The sequence below is a fragment of the Bos indicus genome, chromosome 10, assembly GCF_029378745.1.
Source record: "Bos indicus isolate NIAB-ARS_2022 breed Sahiwal x Tharparkar chromosome 10, NIAB-ARS_B.indTharparkar_mat_pri_1.0, whole genome shotgun sequence".
Taxonomy (NCBI): domain Eukaryota; kingdom Metazoa; phylum Chordata; class Mammalia; order Artiodactyla; family Bovidae; genus Bos; species Bos indicus.
This window is the reverse complement of record NC_091769.1, coordinates 26639841-26656056: the sequence shown is the minus strand read 5'-3', so window position 1 is coordinate 26656056 and position 16216 is coordinate 26639841. Positions and strand designations below refer to the sequence as shown.

General features: G+C 45.3%; 1 protein-coding gene across 8 annotated transcripts in view; it reads right to left on the bottom strand.

Moving 5' to 3' along the window:
• TEP1 (telomerase associated protein 1) overlaps nucleotides 1-15791 on the bottom strand; it is a 40475-nt gene extending 24684 nt beyond the window's left edge. For 2 of the 8 annotated variants that reach the window (XR_011568784.1, XM_070797191.1), the window contains exons 1-9: nucleotides 15622-15791; nucleotides 8187-8867; nucleotides 6886-7068; nucleotides 6468-6602; nucleotides 4873-5034; nucleotides 4333-4494; nucleotides 3928-4002; nucleotides 2357-2481; nucleotides 2019-2176 (exon numbers count right to left, since the gene is read on the bottom strand). Coding sequence is in view for 6 of the 8 variants with exons in the window: in XM_070797191.1 (XP_070653292.1) it covers nucleotides 2019-2176; nucleotides 2357-2481; nucleotides 3928-4002; nucleotides 4333-4494; nucleotides 4873-5034; nucleotides 6468-6602; nucleotides 6886-7068; nucleotides 8187-8843 (1657 nt within the window). In the remaining 2 variants the exon portion in view is untranslated. Of the gene's footprint in view, nucleotides 1-2018; nucleotides 2177-2356; nucleotides 2482-3927; nucleotides 4003-4332; nucleotides 4495-4872; nucleotides 5035-6467; nucleotides 6603-6885; nucleotides 7069-8186; nucleotides 8868-9311; nucleotides 9329-15621 lie in introns of those variants that run through there. The other 6 variants (XM_019968447.2, XM_070797189.1, XR_011568783.1 and 3 more) reach the window with 5 other exon arrangements.
• Nucleotides 15792-16216: the final 425 nt, after the last annotated feature.

Here is a 16216-nt window from a genome sequence, read left to right as displayed (position 1 = left end):
GTAGACATAAACAGGAGGTGTGATATTTTTCCTGGGTACCCCTGCAAAACCCTCAGACCACACTCAGACCACATTACAGGCCTGGCCTATGAGGCCCCAAACCACATCCCAGTCACTAGCTCTACCATCAACAGCCTTCATTAGGAAAGTGGTGGTACCTTTTTTAAGGTTATATAAGTCTCATTTGAACTATAGCTAGAAAGCTTTCAGCCTCCTGGAAGTCCTGTGGTTCTCCAGTCATAAGTCTTCTTCTGAGTTAGATTGTATACAACAATTAAGTTGTATACACAGTGTAAATGATATGTGACAAGTCATGAACTATTGCATCCTTTGTCAACTCATAAGTTTTGCTCAAATGTTGCTATATATGAAAGATATACTGATCAATTTGATAAGAAATTAAATTCAATATCATATTCTTTGATACACTAGAATATAAAATGAATACTCATTCTATAGATGAAGTAGTTCACTGATTTCAATCTAAAAAAATTGTTAATGAGTTACTAATGAGCCTCTGAGGGCCAAAGAGGGATCTGTATATCTAGTTATATTTTATCTTATATTGTATACTTTATTTTTTACATTTATCTTCATATCTATATTTATATAAGTTATGTAGTTCCTAAAGTACACAATTTATTAGTACATGTATAAAATTTTTAAAAATACATGTACATATATTCTGGTGTATCCCCAAAATTCTTTCTGCAATATATAATCCAGTGGGCTGGGGACCACTGGATTAGATTATGGGCATTTGTCTCAACCAAGATAAATGACACAGTTTTAATTTTCAGGGTCAGAGGGAGGAAGTGGAGATGATGCATACTAGAATCACCAAAACATGCTAGCTGCCATCCAGGTCTCTTTATCCCACTCTAACCAAAGTCGTACCAAATGTTGGGGAAAAGGTTGTCAAGCGTGTGTGTGTGTGTGTGTGTGTGTGTGTGTGTGTGTGTGTGTCTTTTTGTGTTTTAATTCTCATGTGATTCTGATATATACACTGTCATAGACAATTACAAAGTGAGAGGAATGATAAGCGGCTGAGCTATTTGGTCTGCCCTGAGTACAATCTATAAATGACAGCTCACAGAAAAAGAAAAGCCAGCTTGGGTTTCTGAAGCTCCAAAATATGAAGTCCATAAAACTCAAACAGCCAGGACTTTCTGGTGGTCCTTTCTGCTGGCCCAGCGGATAAAAGTCCACCTTGCAATGCAAGGGACTCGGGTTCAATCCCTGGTCAAGGAACCAAGATCTCACATGCTGTGGAGCTACTGAGCCTGCATACAACTAGAGAGTCGGTGCAACACAATGAAAGATTCTACGGGTGCAAGGAAGACCCCACGCACCGTAACTAATACCTGACACAGTCAACCAAAAAACAAACGAAAACAAAACAAACAAACGCAGGAAACCCTCAAGCAGGCAAAAAGTCTACAGTCAGACAGAAAGAAGCTGATTTTAAACTTTCAAAGATGAAGGAGGAAGTAAAAGAAAACATGGAATAAAAAGGGCCTTCTATAGGTAAAAATAAACAAGCAAGAAAAGAGATTGAGAGTAACTTGGTCCTCCCCACCTGAATTATTTTTACTCATGTGGGCATATGACCTAGAACATCCGTGTCCTAAAAATGGGCTTTGGTGGAGATTTCAATGTGCCATGTCCCAGTCCTACTTTGTCTGGAAGAGTGACACAGATATTGCACAAGTGATATCAGAGAGAAGGTAATGCTTTTGTCATGTATTGATAAAGGCTTGTATTATATCACCTAACATATCACCTAATCACGTCTGAAATTATGACCTTCCTATGATGTCAGTGCTATTCAAAGCAGAGGCCACTGGCCACTTTGGTGTGGTCAGTGGCAGACCTGTTAAATCCAATCATTTCCAGTGATGGAACTACCAAGTGAGAATAACTGCACCACGCCATGGAAACTTCTCTTTCAGGGGCCAAAATGTAGAAGCATGAGTGAGTAAGACAGGAAGGGAGTGTGATAGTCAAGGTTACTCTACCGATGAGTTCCTCCCAGACGGTGGCCTTGTTTCCCCGTAAGCTCAGCTCCCGCTCCCAGGTCTCTGGTCGAGCGAGCTTCATCCGCTTCCCGGCTCTGCTAGAATCCCAGGGCCCTGGGAGGCGGCTTCGAGAAAAGGCCTGTAGGTTGGAGGGGTATCTGAAACAGACAAGGAAAAACATCATTTCAAAGGCATCTGAAAATAACTCGGAAAGGAACAGTGAGTCAGTCAAAGCCAATAATTCCCGGTTAAGGCCAGGTCTGCTCAAACTATAAGGACTGGGGCTATGGGCGCTGAAGAGTCAGGGGGTTATCCAGCTGGAGTGTGCATCTTCTCACCTGCAGCCCAGCAGGGCCTGGACAAGCTGTGCAGGCTCATGGATGTGCAGTCTCCGTACCAACTTCTTCAGGGTGAACCTTTGCTCAGTCTTTTTCTCTGACACTGAACCGTAGGTTGTCTCAAACTGTGGAAATATTCCCAAGTCCCACAGGGGTCATTCAATCTATGACATGGTCATCTTCTTCAAAAAACAAAAAACAAGACCATTCTACACCTAGATTTGACAAAGAACAGGACTAAAGAGTAAAACTCTTCAGCAGCAGGAACTTCTGAGTAGGTGTGTGGGGTCACTGTGTTTCATCTACACAAGTCGGACTACCAACAGTTAACAATGGATGAATGGCTTGTGAAAAGCAAGATGGGGATTGACTAAACAGAGACGAGCCGGTTCTTAGAGGGAGAGAGAGCGAAAGCAGCTCTTATTTAAATCATTGATGGGCTTCCCTGGTGGTCCAGTGGTTAAGACTCCATGCTTCCACTGCTGGAGGCATGGGTTCAATCCCTGGTTGGGGAACAAATGTCTGAGACTTGGAGCATGCAACTGGAGCACAATGTAAGCTGTGAGGAGTTAAAAAATGAAAGAAGCTGACTTTCAGAGTCTTCTATCTTAGAAGAGCTAAGTTTGGGATATATTAATAGGATCAAAAGACCAGTGGACCAACTGAGGATGTGTTTTCCTATAATACTAACATATTTCCCTAATAATCTTATTTTAATGAATATGATATCATCGTTCAGATCCAGGTATTGTTAGAAATCCTTTAAATACAGTAACTGATTTAGTTACTCCTCACAAAGAACCCAATGAAGTAGGTCCTGCTAGTATCCGATTCATTTTATATGTGAGGAAAATGAGTCAAGAGAAGGTAAGTCATTTGACCAAGGTTGCACAGCCAGCAACTAAGGAGTGGGGATGGGGTGGGATTCAAAACTAGGTGGTCTGGATCCAGATTCTACGCTCTTAACCACTAAGCGTGTGTGTGTGCGAATGCTAAGTCACTTCAGTCGTGTTCGACCCTTTGCGACCCTATGGCAACCGTAGCCCACCAGGCTCCTCTGTCTATGGGATTCTCCAGGCAAAACTACTGGAGTGGATTGCCATGTGCTCCTCCAGGGGATCTTCCCGACCCCACGACTGAACCTATATCTCTTATGTCTCCTGTGTTGGCAGATGGTTTTTTACTACTAACGCCACCTGGGAAGCCCTAACCACTAAGACTAGTGCCTAATTTGTTATTAAAGTAAAAACGAAAATAAAAATTTTTTATTTGGCTTATTTTTTTAAATTCCTGTGGAAGGTGGAGATTCCATAATGTTTTTAACTCACTTATCCAGCTGGACGTGACCTCTGTCAGTAAAGAATGACACCAAGGAGAGCAAAGTGGAAACAAAAGGAGCCTTTCCCAGTGTTCCCAAAGCCCCAGAATCACAGCTGAGAATGCCAAGGACACTGGCATGTGCCTACTACACCCACTACTAGTATCTCTAGACCAAATGGAATTCCATTTCTAAGTACTAATTGAGAAAAGATTGTACATGTACATTTAGAACCCCAGAAAAAGGCACTCACCATCCTCTGTTCACCTCGAATATGCCAAATGAACCTTGGCAAATACGTCTGTGTCTCAGAAAATGTATGTTCCTTCTGTAAGGACAGAAGAAACTGTTTCAAAAAGGGAGGTGATGGTTGTCCCTAGAGAGACCCATTCCAATAGCCCATCTCTATCACAAAGGAAGCGGCTGGGAAAGAGGCGGGCCCTGCTCTCTGCTGCCTGAGCTCTACTCAGCTCCTCTGCATTTCTCTGACTCCCTCTGTTCCTGGTGGTAGAAACATGTCAGTTGTTCAGAGGAGGTTGGGCGGCTGGGGGGAAATCAGTGTGTTCCCTCACCTTGCCCCTCCCCCCCCCACCCCTGCCAACTTTCTAGGGAAAAAGGGGCCAGGCTGTAAATGACCAGGGTTGAGGCAGGGACTGACTGGCGGGCGGGGTGGCCGTCGGGGGCGCCGCTTGGCCCGGTGCCTCCGAGGGTTGTACTTAGCCAGCTGGTACTCATCAAACTGGGAAAATTTGTCCCTCATCGCAGCACGCAGGCAGGCAGGCAGGGGTGCGAGACAGTCTTCCTGTTCTCTGCACAGGAGCTGTCAAAGAGATGAAAAACCATCAAGGGTGAGACCACTTCATGGGGTTCAGTGACAGCACAGGATACAAATTCCCAGGCCCAGCTCAACAACGGCAATTTCTGTGGTCCTGGACCTGTCAGCAGACTCCTCAGAGTCTCTTCTTCACTGTAAACACAAGGTCCAGAGTAACACCAATTTTTCTCAAACTCCGCCCAGCCCTTCTGAGTCACGCCCTCCCTGTTGGGCAACCCAGCCTGATACTGCAAGAGACTGTCCTGTCTGGGCACCGGGCTTGAGACAGCAGGTCAAAGTGTCTGAGAGTTTTCTCCAGGGATGCAGTGAGCAAAGGAAAGGGAACCAAGTGAGAATCCAAGCTCAGGAAACTGAATGCCATACCTCGTAGAACCTGGCTACCTGGATCCAATCGGAAGGCAACTGGACGATGGCACAGAAGTACCGTCGCAGGTAGGGGCGGCAGAGTGGCAGGAAGGCAGCAATGGCCAAGACTTTGTTGGCCACATCCCGGACATTCAGCTGCTGCCTGGTGTACAGAGATGCCTAGGGAACAGAGTAGGTAGCGCTGGCCTCTCAGCCACCTCTTCATTGCATCGTGCCATAAACTAACTTCCTTATCTAACCTGCCTGCATAAAACCTTTCCTGAGCCCTCCATATTGTCTGTAAAGTCCAAGCTTCTTGGCTTGGCATTCTACATGCTCTATAATCTAGCCCTTATTCACCAGTCTTCTCCTAAGTCTACATACCCCCACTTAAGGGCGTTTAACCCTTTCCCTCTTTGGAGGGCTTCTCTGGTGGTCGAGACGGTAAAGAAACTGCCTGCAATGCAGGAGACCCAGGTTCGATCCCTGGGTCGGGAAGATCCCCTGGAGAAGGGAATGGCAACCTACTCCAGTATTCTTGCCTGGAGAATTCTATGGACAGAGGAGACTGGCGGGCTACAGTCCATGGGGTCGCAAAGATTGGACATGACTGAGTGACTAATACTTTCACTTTCCCTCTTTGGAAGACCTCTCACTTTTCAGACTGCTGATTTATCCTGCCATCTTCCAAAGTCTAATAGGAAATATTTTCCCCCTTTTCTCTGCTTCTGAGACATTTGCTATCTACTACTCCATTTGCATTTACATAATATCTGGGATTGCTTTGGTTTCCCTAACAATACCACACATGCCCTAAGAGCCAGATCCAAGTATCATTATATCTTTTGGTATAGCCCTCAAGGCATTGTGTATTTAGCCTGTGTACTTATTAAAAAGCAGAGACATTACTTTGCCAACAAAGGTCCGTCTAGTCAAGGCCATGGTTTTTCCAGAGGTCATGTATGGATGTGAGAGTTGGACTGTGAAGAAAGCTGAGCGCTGAAGAATTGATGCTTTTGAACTGTGGTGTTGGAGAAGACTCTTGAGAGTCCCTTGGACTGCAAGGAGGTCCAACCAGTCCATCCTAAAGAAGATCATTCCTGGGTGTTCTTTGGAAGGAATGATGCTAAAGCTGAAACTCCAATACTTTAGCCACCTCATGTGAAGAGTTGACTCTTTGGAAAAGACCCTGATGCTGGGAGGGATTGGGGGCAGGAGGAGAAGGGGACGGCAGAGGATGAGATGGTTGGGATGGCATCACCAACTCGATGGACATGGGTTTGAGTGAACTCTGGGAGTTGGTGATGGACAGTGAGGCTTGGCGTGCTGTGATTCATAGGGTCGCAAAGAGTCAGACACAACTGAGTGACTCAACTGAACTGAACTTACTAAATAAACAAACCCTAGTATATTCTTTCTCAATCCTCTCTTCCCCTCCTCCTCAGAGAACCCTAGGGATTGGGCCTCAGGCTCACCCAAAGATCCTACTGTCTTCCTAAGTAAAGCTCCTCCCACCCCTAATACGAATCTGCCCACCATCCCCCTCATACACCATAACCAAATTCCCTTCCTCCTAGCTTCCCACTCCCATCCCTTCCTTCACATCACAATACCTTGAGGACAAATTCAGGCTCAAAGCGGGCAACTTCGCTACAGACTTTGAGGAGGAAAGCCTGGGTAGAGTACGCTGCATCATTTCTGTTTACATTTGCCACCAGCGATGAACACAGAAAGCTCATGAGAACCATCTGGGAATCAAGAAAGAGAGGGAAGAAAGGGGTCAGAAGGACCAACTTAAGCATCCACTCAGGCCAACTTACAATGTCAAAGACAGAGAAAAAGAACCCAGATTCAGGAAGATGTTTGTCTGGCTAAGAGGTCTGAAAAGACGTTTAGCAAGTGAAACGCCAGAGCTCCTGCCCCTTCTTTCCATGGAGGGGATCTGGATCAGCCTTTGGTGACCATTCTTCTCACCTTCCTCATCCCCTCCCCTCCACCACCACCAACCTCTCCCAGCTCCGGAACTTTTACCTTCACTTCCTGAAGGACTTGTTCAGTAGGCTCAGGATGAGATTCAGAGTCCCCAGGGGTGAGCTTCAAGGCCAGCTCCTCCACCTCCTCCTCCTCTCCCAAGCTTAGTCTATAAAAAGGCATTTGAGCCTCTGCCCATTCCTTCTCTTCTGGCTTTTTCTCTCCTGAAGATGACCATCGACCCTGGGGATTGTGGCAGTTATTAATCCCAGCATACACCGGCAGCCCCTCAAACAGACAGAGAGCTGAAAGAAACATCCAGGGCTAGGAAGAGTCCACATCTACCTTCTAGCACCTAAACTCCTCTCCCTTCACACCCTAGCATGGATCTGTCTGGTCTGATGGAGAGACACACTGGCACACACACACATTGTTTCCCAAATCAACATTCTGAGCATTTGCTCAGATGATTCATGATCTGTTTTCATCTTCTTATTGATGTCATAGCCTAGAAGCCTGGGGCCCCTCACAACACATCTTCTAATTGCTATTAAGGTATTATGGAGTTAGAAGAAAAAAAGACCAAGTCCCAGATTAATCCCCCAGCAATCGTGATCTTACTCTCTGAGCCTCAGCTTCCTCATCCTCTGCCACCTACCTGATGGGGCTGTTAGAAGATTAAATGGGATGTGTATATGACTCTGCAAATTGCAAAGTGCTGAATAAATGTAAGGTGGCAGTAGCTGTAATCCTCACAATGACTCAATGAGGTGGACTTTCACTGACTTCATCTTAAAGGTGAGAAAATTAAAGCTTCAAAGGGTTAAGAGTCTTGCCCAAGTCTGAGTGGCTTGTAATAATAGGCAGAGAAGGGGAAAGGCTCAGATTCACCTTTCCCTCAGTCCAAATCTCAAGTCTCCACAGAAGGAATGTGTATCTGCCTATCGATCCTGACCTGTATGCCAAAGGTGTTTATATAGATGTGTAAGTGGACGTGTGTTTGCACATGCACACACAGTGAAGTGATCCAGGGTATTACAGTCGTGTCTCTGCCTTGTAAGATCTCAAAAGCACCTGACTGACTCTGCTACTGCAATATAATGCCAGCTCTCCTCCCATGCAGAGGCTTTCTAAAAACAAAATCTACTTTTGCTCTACTGTTCAGAATCTCTGAACTATATATGCAATAAGAGTATTGATGCTGATGAAGAGAACCTTTGGGTAAAGGGCACCTCAGGAAGAGACTGTGAGGAGACAGGGTACACAGATGCAGAACAGAGGGACAGTGTGGCACTGAAAGCTAGTGACTAGAGCATCCAACACATATGGCTGCAGTGAAGACAGCTGCCTGGAGCCATTACCAGAACTGCTTCCTGAACTCTCTCTGGGGCAGAGATGGTTTTCGAGACCCTGGGGCAGGTCAGAAGGCCTCGTCCCTCAGAGAGGTACTGCACCCTCGAGGCTGGATGCTCAGAAAGCAGGTGGTTGCTGCTGTTCAAGCTGCACAGATCAGCTTGAGCCAAGTGAGATATCTGGAGATTCTGGAGCAAGGGGCTGATTGACACAGTGCTCTTTAAAATGGTGAGTGTGGCCAGGCACCGATTCTCCAAGGAGAGGATGTCTGAGTGGGCAGACACATGCCCGGGTGGCTTCTCCAAGGTCTTCAGGTCAGGAAGGGTGGCCAGGCACCGGTTCTCCAAGGAGAGGATGTCTGAGTGGGCAGACACATGCCCGGGTGGCTTCTCCAAGGTCTTCAGGTCAGGAAGGGTGGCCAGGCACCGGTTCTCCGAGGAGAGGATGTCTGAGTGGGCAGACATATGCCCAGGTGGTTTCTCCAAGGTCTTCAGGTCAGGAAGGGTGGCCAGGCACCGGTTCTCCAAGGAGAGGATGTCTGAGTGAGTAGACACATGCCCAGGTGGTTTCTCCAACATCTTCGTGTCAGGAAGTGTGGCCAGGCACCGGTTCTTCAAGGAAAGGATGTCCATGTGGGTAGACACGTATCCATGGAATTTCTCCATGACTGGGGCCCAATCTGTATATAGCTAGAAGGAGAGAAAGAGAGGTGATGAGCAGCTGGCTGTAGTGGGAATGCATGTGTACTGGGACTAAATCTTTCCCATAGTCTTCCTGGTAATGCCAGTGACCTGAAGGCAGAGAACAACCAATATTTGTTTTTCTAGGACCGGGTTCATTCCAAGGATGTATTCAGGGAGTATTCAATCCAGAGAATACAGAGAGTATTCTAAGGAGGAGTAGGGAAAAGATAAGGCAGAAGTTTAATAAGAGTAAGGAAGTCTTAAAAAAAAAAAAAAAGAAAAGAAAAAGCAAGGGCTTGAGAGGAAAGGAACATGTCTTCACATGAAGGGGTAAGGAAAACTCTAGAGCTATCGGTCTGATCCCAACTTAGCACAGGAGCCATACTGGTCATCTGGACTGGATTCTTGGTGAAAGAAAAACAAACACCTTGATCAGGTATCAATACTCACCACCTCTATTGCTTTCTTTCTCCAAAACTCTAGATGTGTTTTTAATGAGCTGCTGCTGCTGCTGCTAAGTCGCTTCAATCGTGTCCGACTCTGTGCGACCCCATAGACGGCAGCCCACCAGGCTCCCCCGTCCCTGGGATTCTCCAGGCAAGAACACTGGAGTGGATTGCCATTTCCTTCTCCAATGCATGAAAGTGAAAAGTGAAAGTGAAGTCGTCGCTTAGTCGTGTCCAACTCCTAGCGACCCCATGGACTGCAGCAGCCATGTTTAAAAACCAGACTATATAATGATCTTTTACTTTTATCTAGTTTGACTTTTTCTATTTCATATTCAGTGCTCCCATTTCATTTAGTTTATGTTTTCCAATTTCTGTCACTTCATTTTTTTTAATGTTCTTGCTCAAGCTTTTATTAAGCATAATAGAAAAGCCTTTGTATACATATATATAGTATGTATAATATATATTTTAAAGAACATGAATTTTTGCCTAGCTAAAAAATTTATGACATTTTGATTCTACTTGTTTGACTCAGTATGAATAGAATGCTAGGATTCTAATTTTTAAAAAAATAGATACAAACAAGCAAAGGTTTACTGTATAGCACAGGGAACTATAGTTAATATCTTGTAATAACCTATAATGGAAAATAATCTGAAAATGATATATGTATATATGTATAACTAATCACCTTGCTGAGCACCTGAAACATTGTAAGTCAGCTATACTTCAATAAAATATATAAAGAAAAAATAAAGCAATTTTAAAGCAGAAAAAAAAAATACCATGTCAACATCTTGCCTCTTACTCACTCTTTAACCAACTAAATAGGATTCTATCCCCACTAGTTCTCCAAGGCTACCCTCTTAGGTAACTAATGAAATTCTGGTTACTACAAAAATAGACATATCTTGGCCCTTATTTACTTTATCTGTCAAGTAGACTATGACACTGTGATCACTCTCTCCTGAAACTCTCCCTTTGGCTTCCATGGTGCCATCCCGGTATTCCTCTTAAAACCCTGAGTGCACCTCTTGGGGGTTCTTCCTCTGCCATTCCTTGAATATTGATATTCTTTAGAATTCTTTTCTAACCCTTCTATACACTACTTTCTCAAGATGGTCTCACCTACTCTGTTGCTCCAAATAACACTGCTACGTTGGCAACTCACATATTTATTCCATGACCCAGGTCTCATCTGAGCTTCATACTCATTTATTCATTCCCTTGCTGGACATCACCACTTGGATGACCCAAAGGTACCCAATACTCCATAGATCCCAAAGGCATCATTTTTCTACGTCTTCCCCAAATCCACTTCCCCTCATTGCCCCCTCTGCTTACAGGGGTTTGAATAAAATAGGCTTGAGCTTGAATCCCGATGAGACCTTGGACTGGTTCCTTAAACTCTGTGCCACAGTTTCCTCATCGACAAAACTGAAATAAATGCCTACCTCATATAGTTGTACAGGAAGAAGTAAGAAAAAAATATATGAAGCACTTAGAGTAGTGCCTGGAGCTTAAATGCAAGTTGTTATTTTTTATTATTATTATCCAATAAACTACCAAATCCTATTGATTCTACTCCTTCAATATCTCCCAAATCTAATTCTCTCTGTTCTGCCTGCCACTATCTTTGCTGAAATGCTCCAGTCCACATGGCACACAGTACGTAGCTATACTTAAAGGAGCTCCCAATACATACCCCGGAGAAGGAAATGACAACCCACTCCAATACTCTTGCCTGGAAAATCCCATGGACGGAGGAGCCTGGTAGGCTGCAGTCCATGTGGTCATGAAAAGTGGGACACAACTGAGCAACTTCACTTTCACTTTTCACTTTCATGCATTGGAGAAGGAAATGGCAACCCACGCCAGTGTTCTTGCCTGGAGAATCCCAGGGACAGCAGAGCCTGGTGGGCTGCCGTCTATGGGGTTACACAGAGCTGGACACGACTGAAGTGACTTAGCAGCAGCAGCAGTACATACCCCAGCCACCATTTACTGCATCACTTTATTTCATCAAGATAAAAATTTATTTTGTTAGGTTATCTGCCTACTTGTTCACCATTTCTCCTTAATAAGATAAAACACCCTGAGAGTCAAGGCTCCTTTGTCTTGTTCACCTCTGTATGCCCAGCATCACACACATAACCTGGCTTCTAATCTCCCAGTCTCATTTTTTCCTGCTACTCCCATCTAACTTCATGCTTGAACCATACAAACTCTTTTCAGCTTATGAATTGCCGAGGTATCTCTTGACTCTCGATCTTTGCACAGGCAGAGGCCTGGAACACTCATCCTTCTACTGAGACCACCCGTCTTCCCCAGCCTCTTCTTTACTAGGCCAAATTCTACTTCCTTCTCACTCTGAAGGCCTCAGTTTAACAGTCGGAGCCTCGGGTGAAACCCAGCCCCCAGCCTTGTACAGGTGGTCCTTCTATGTTCCCACATTGTACTTCCTCAAGCAGAGAACACATCTTTGTATTGTAATTGTCTGTTCATTTGTTTTCATCCCCCCAGACTATAAATTCCTGAGGACAAAGACCCTTCAGCCTTGTTCAGCATTGTCGGAACAATGCCTAGTCCATGGGATTCAGAAGTTTTTGAAAATCTGGTGAAAGCTATGGAGCTTTTTCACATGAGTATATACTAGTTTGCATTCAGGTTACAGGAAGTCCGCCTACGTATCTCCTAGAATCTCTATTAACTGCAAATTAAGAACTTCCATCTGACAGAATGCTTGAATTAATATTATTAGGAATGTATATACTTTCTTATTTGGACAAATGCTTATCTCCTGTTTACATTTAAGTATTTTAGGAAAAAGTATGTTGTTAATACGTAAGAGTTTATGTAATACGTACGTAAGTCTTAATATGTAAGAGTTTATGTACTGAAATGTAGAATACTTCCAAGAAGACTTGAATGGACTGACAATCCAGAACCAGAAAGGACAATGGCTATCTCACTGGACATCAGTGTGGGCAAATGGAATGAAGAATGATGGCCTGGATGTCCCTGGTGGCTCAGTGGTAAAGAATCTGCCTGCCGACGCAGGAAACACAGGTTCAATCCCGGGTCAGGGAAGATCCCACATGCCATGGAGCAGCTAAGCCTGTGTGCCACAACAGTTGAGCCTGGGCTCCAGAGTCCAGGAGCCGCAATGACTGAGACCACACGCCACAACCACTGAAGGCCGCAAGCCCTAGAGCCCGTGCTCCACAAGAGAAACTACGCAATGAGAAGCCCCCACTCACCACAAATAGAGAAAAGCTCTCACAAAGTAATGAAGACCCAGCACAGCCAAAAACTAATTAATTTACAAAAAAGAATGATGGCCTGACTTGCAGTAACAGGGATGTAACTAAAGATCATCATATTAAGTGAAGTAAGTCGGAAAGAGAAAGACAAATACCATATATCACTAATACATGGAATCTAAGATATAGCACAAATGAACCCATCTACAAAACAGGAACTGACTCATAGACATAAAGAACAGATTTGTGGTTGCCAAAGGGAAGGAAGGGAGGCAGAGGGATGGACTAGGATGGGTACATGCAAGCTATTGGGGTTGGCAGATGTAAACTATTACATTTAAAATGGACAAAGTCCTAATATGTAGAAGGGAGAACTGTATTCAATATCCTGGAAAAACCATGATTGAAAAGAATATTTTAAAAGAATGTATATATCTATATAACCAAGTCACTTTGCTTTAAAGCAGAGATTGGCACAACACTGTAAATCAACTATACTTCAATTAAAAAAAAAAAAATTTAACAACAACAACAACAAAAAAGAATGACAGCCTGTATGCTTAGTACATTTCCCTCATGTCTTTGTGCTATATGAGCCCCCAGCAAAAGGAGTGGGGAATTTCAGAATTGACTCAAGACTTTAAAAAGAAGTCCTATTATAAAAATAGAAAAAACTACAGTTACATGTTTTTCTTTCCCTGGTGCTTGTGAAGGAGATTCAACTGACCTACAAATTAAAAGTATAAATCCCTATCTCGAGTTCCATTCTCCAGGGACAACCACTGCTAAGTTTTATATGAAAAGCTTCGGAAACTTTCTATGCATATACAAGTACATGTATAGGTCTATACTTCTCCTTCCCCCATATCCACCACCCGCTCCTTTCTTTTGCTTTACACAAAGAGGATCCTTCTTTGATAGTTTGATGTCAGCGCTTTCTATCATTGTGAAGCAGAATTCATCAAGCCAATGGATTGTAATCTGGGGGCTTCCCAGGTGGCTCAGCGGTAAGGAATTCACCTGACGATGCTGGAGACAAAGGTTTGATCCCAGGGTTGGAAAGATCCCCTCAAGAAGGAAATGGCAACCCAATCCAGTATTCTTGCCTAGGAAATCCCATGGACAGAGGAGCCTGGCAGGCTATAAGAGCATGGGGTCGCAAAAAGAGATTCAGTTCAGTTCAGTCACTCAGTCATGTCTGACTCTTTGCAACCCCATGGATCGCAGCATGCCAGGCCTCCCTGTCCATCAGGGAGTTCATCCAGAGTTTATCCAAACTCATGTCCATTGAGTCAGTAATCCCATCCAACCATCTCATCCTTTGTCGTCCCCTTCTCCTGCTGCCTCCAATCTTTCCCAGCATCAGGGTCTTTCCAAATGAGTCAGTTCTTTGCATCAGGTGGCTAGAGTACTGGAGTTTCAGCTTCAACATCAGTCCTTCCAATGAACACTCAGGACTGATCTCCTTTAGGATGAACTGGTTGGATCTCTTTGCAGTCCAAGGGGCTCTCAAGAGTCTTCTCCAACACCACAGTTCAAAAGCATCAATTCTTCAGCACTCAGCTTTCTTCATAGTTCAACTCTCACATCTACACACGATTACTGGAAAAACCATAGCTTTGACTAGATGGACCTTTGTTGACAAAGTAATGTCTCTGCTTTTTAATATGCTGTCTAGGTTGGTCATAACTTTCCTTCCAAGGAGTAAGCGTCTTTTGATTTCATGGCTGCAATCCCCATCCGCAGTGATTTTGGAGCCCAAAAACATAAAGTCAGCCACTGTTTCCACTGTTTCCCCATCTATTTCCCAGGAAGTGATGGGACCGGATGCCATGATCTTAGTTTTCTGCATGTTGAGCTTTAAGCCAACTTTTTCACTCTCCTCTTTCACTTTCATCAAGAGGCTCTTTAGTTCTTCCTCACTTTCTGCCATAAGCATGGTGTCATCTGCATATCTGAGGTTATTGATATTTCTCCTGGCAACCTTGATTCCAACTTGTGCTTCTTCCAGCCCAGCGTTTCTCATGATGTACTCTGCATATAAGTTAAATAAGCAGGGTGACAATATGCAGCCTTGACATACTCCTTTTCCTATTTGGAACCAGTCTGTTGTTCCATGTCCAGTTCCAACTGTTGCTTCCTGACCTGCATACAGATTTCTCAAGAGGCAGGTCAGGTGGTCTGGTATACCCGTCTCTTTCAGAATTTTCCACAGTTTATTGTGATCCACACAGTCAAAGGCTTTGGCATAAACAACAATAAAGAGAATCATACTTTAGACGCTGTGTGTTAAGTTGTTTCAGTACTTTCGGATTCTTTGCGCCCCCATGGACTGTAGCTCACCAGGCTCCTCTGTCCATGGGAATTCTCCAAGCAAGAATACTGGAGTGGGTTGCCATGCTCTCCTCCAAGGGATCTTCCCAACCCAGGGATCGAACTGGCATTTCTTATGTCCCCTGAGTTGGCAAGCAGGTTCTTTACCACTAGCGTCACCTGGGAAGCACATTAATAGCCATCTCACTTTTAAGTTGACTGTGTGACACTGCACTCCAGTACTCTTGACTGGAAAATCCCATGGACAGAGGAGCCTAGTAGGCTGCAGTCCATGGGGTCGCTAAGAGTCGGACGCGACTGAGCGACTTCATTTTTACTTTTCACTTTCATGCACTGGAGAAGGAAATGGCAACCCACTCCAGTGTTCTTGCCCGGAGAATCCCAGGGACAGGGGAGCCTGGTGGGCTGCCGTCTATGGGGTCGCACAGAGTCAGACACGACTGAAGTGACTTAGCAGCAGTAGTGTGACACTCTACCCTGCTTAAGCACAGCCCAGATTCCCTTCCAAGGAGCATACAGAACAAGGAAGAGGACCCATTCTCATTTGGCCTCTTCCTCCCTCCTCCAGTGTCCCTCCCATCCCCGGGCCTTCCCGTTCCTTCCGCCTTCTCGCTCCCTCTTTCACACTCCACCTCCGCTCCCAGAGCTGTCCGAGTAGCCCGGCCGAGGCACCCCACGCGGCGCCCGCCCTGCCGCGTCCGGGGAGGTCTCTACCTGGCCGCGCTAGGCCCTGCCCGCTCGCCCCGGCGGCCGAGCCCACGCCGAGATCCAGGCCGGGGCCGGTGCTGCCGGCGCTCGATCCTCCCGGGAGACACCCGGGCCTGGAGCAGCTAGCTGCCAAGCGGGACGCTCGGTTCCGGGCAGCAGGAATAGGATCAGGATCTGGGCTCCACTGGTAGGAAGAGTGGTAACCCGAGGCGGAGCCGGGCGGGGAGAGGGGCGGAGACTGTGCAGGACTAGGTGCGGCCCGCGGGGCGGAGAGACGAGCGGCTGACGACGAGGACAGAGCGAGCACTTCGCAGCTTTTTCTGGGGCCTGCGGTTAGTGCCACTATCAAGCCGCACTTTCTTTTCCCCTTCCTCGCCCTCTCTTTTCTTGTCCCTCAGGGACAAATTCTACCAAATTCTCTTCTACCGAATTTTCTTCTTTTGCGAAATTTCCTCTTTTGTTATGTCTTCCAATGTTCGCTGCTGATCTGGACACATTTTGGACACATTTTGTTCTGGTATCAAATATAGTGGGACTGTTAATTCAGGCGCAAGTTACTTGGTAAAAATAGAAAAGGAAAGGGAAGGTCTAAAGCAATGGC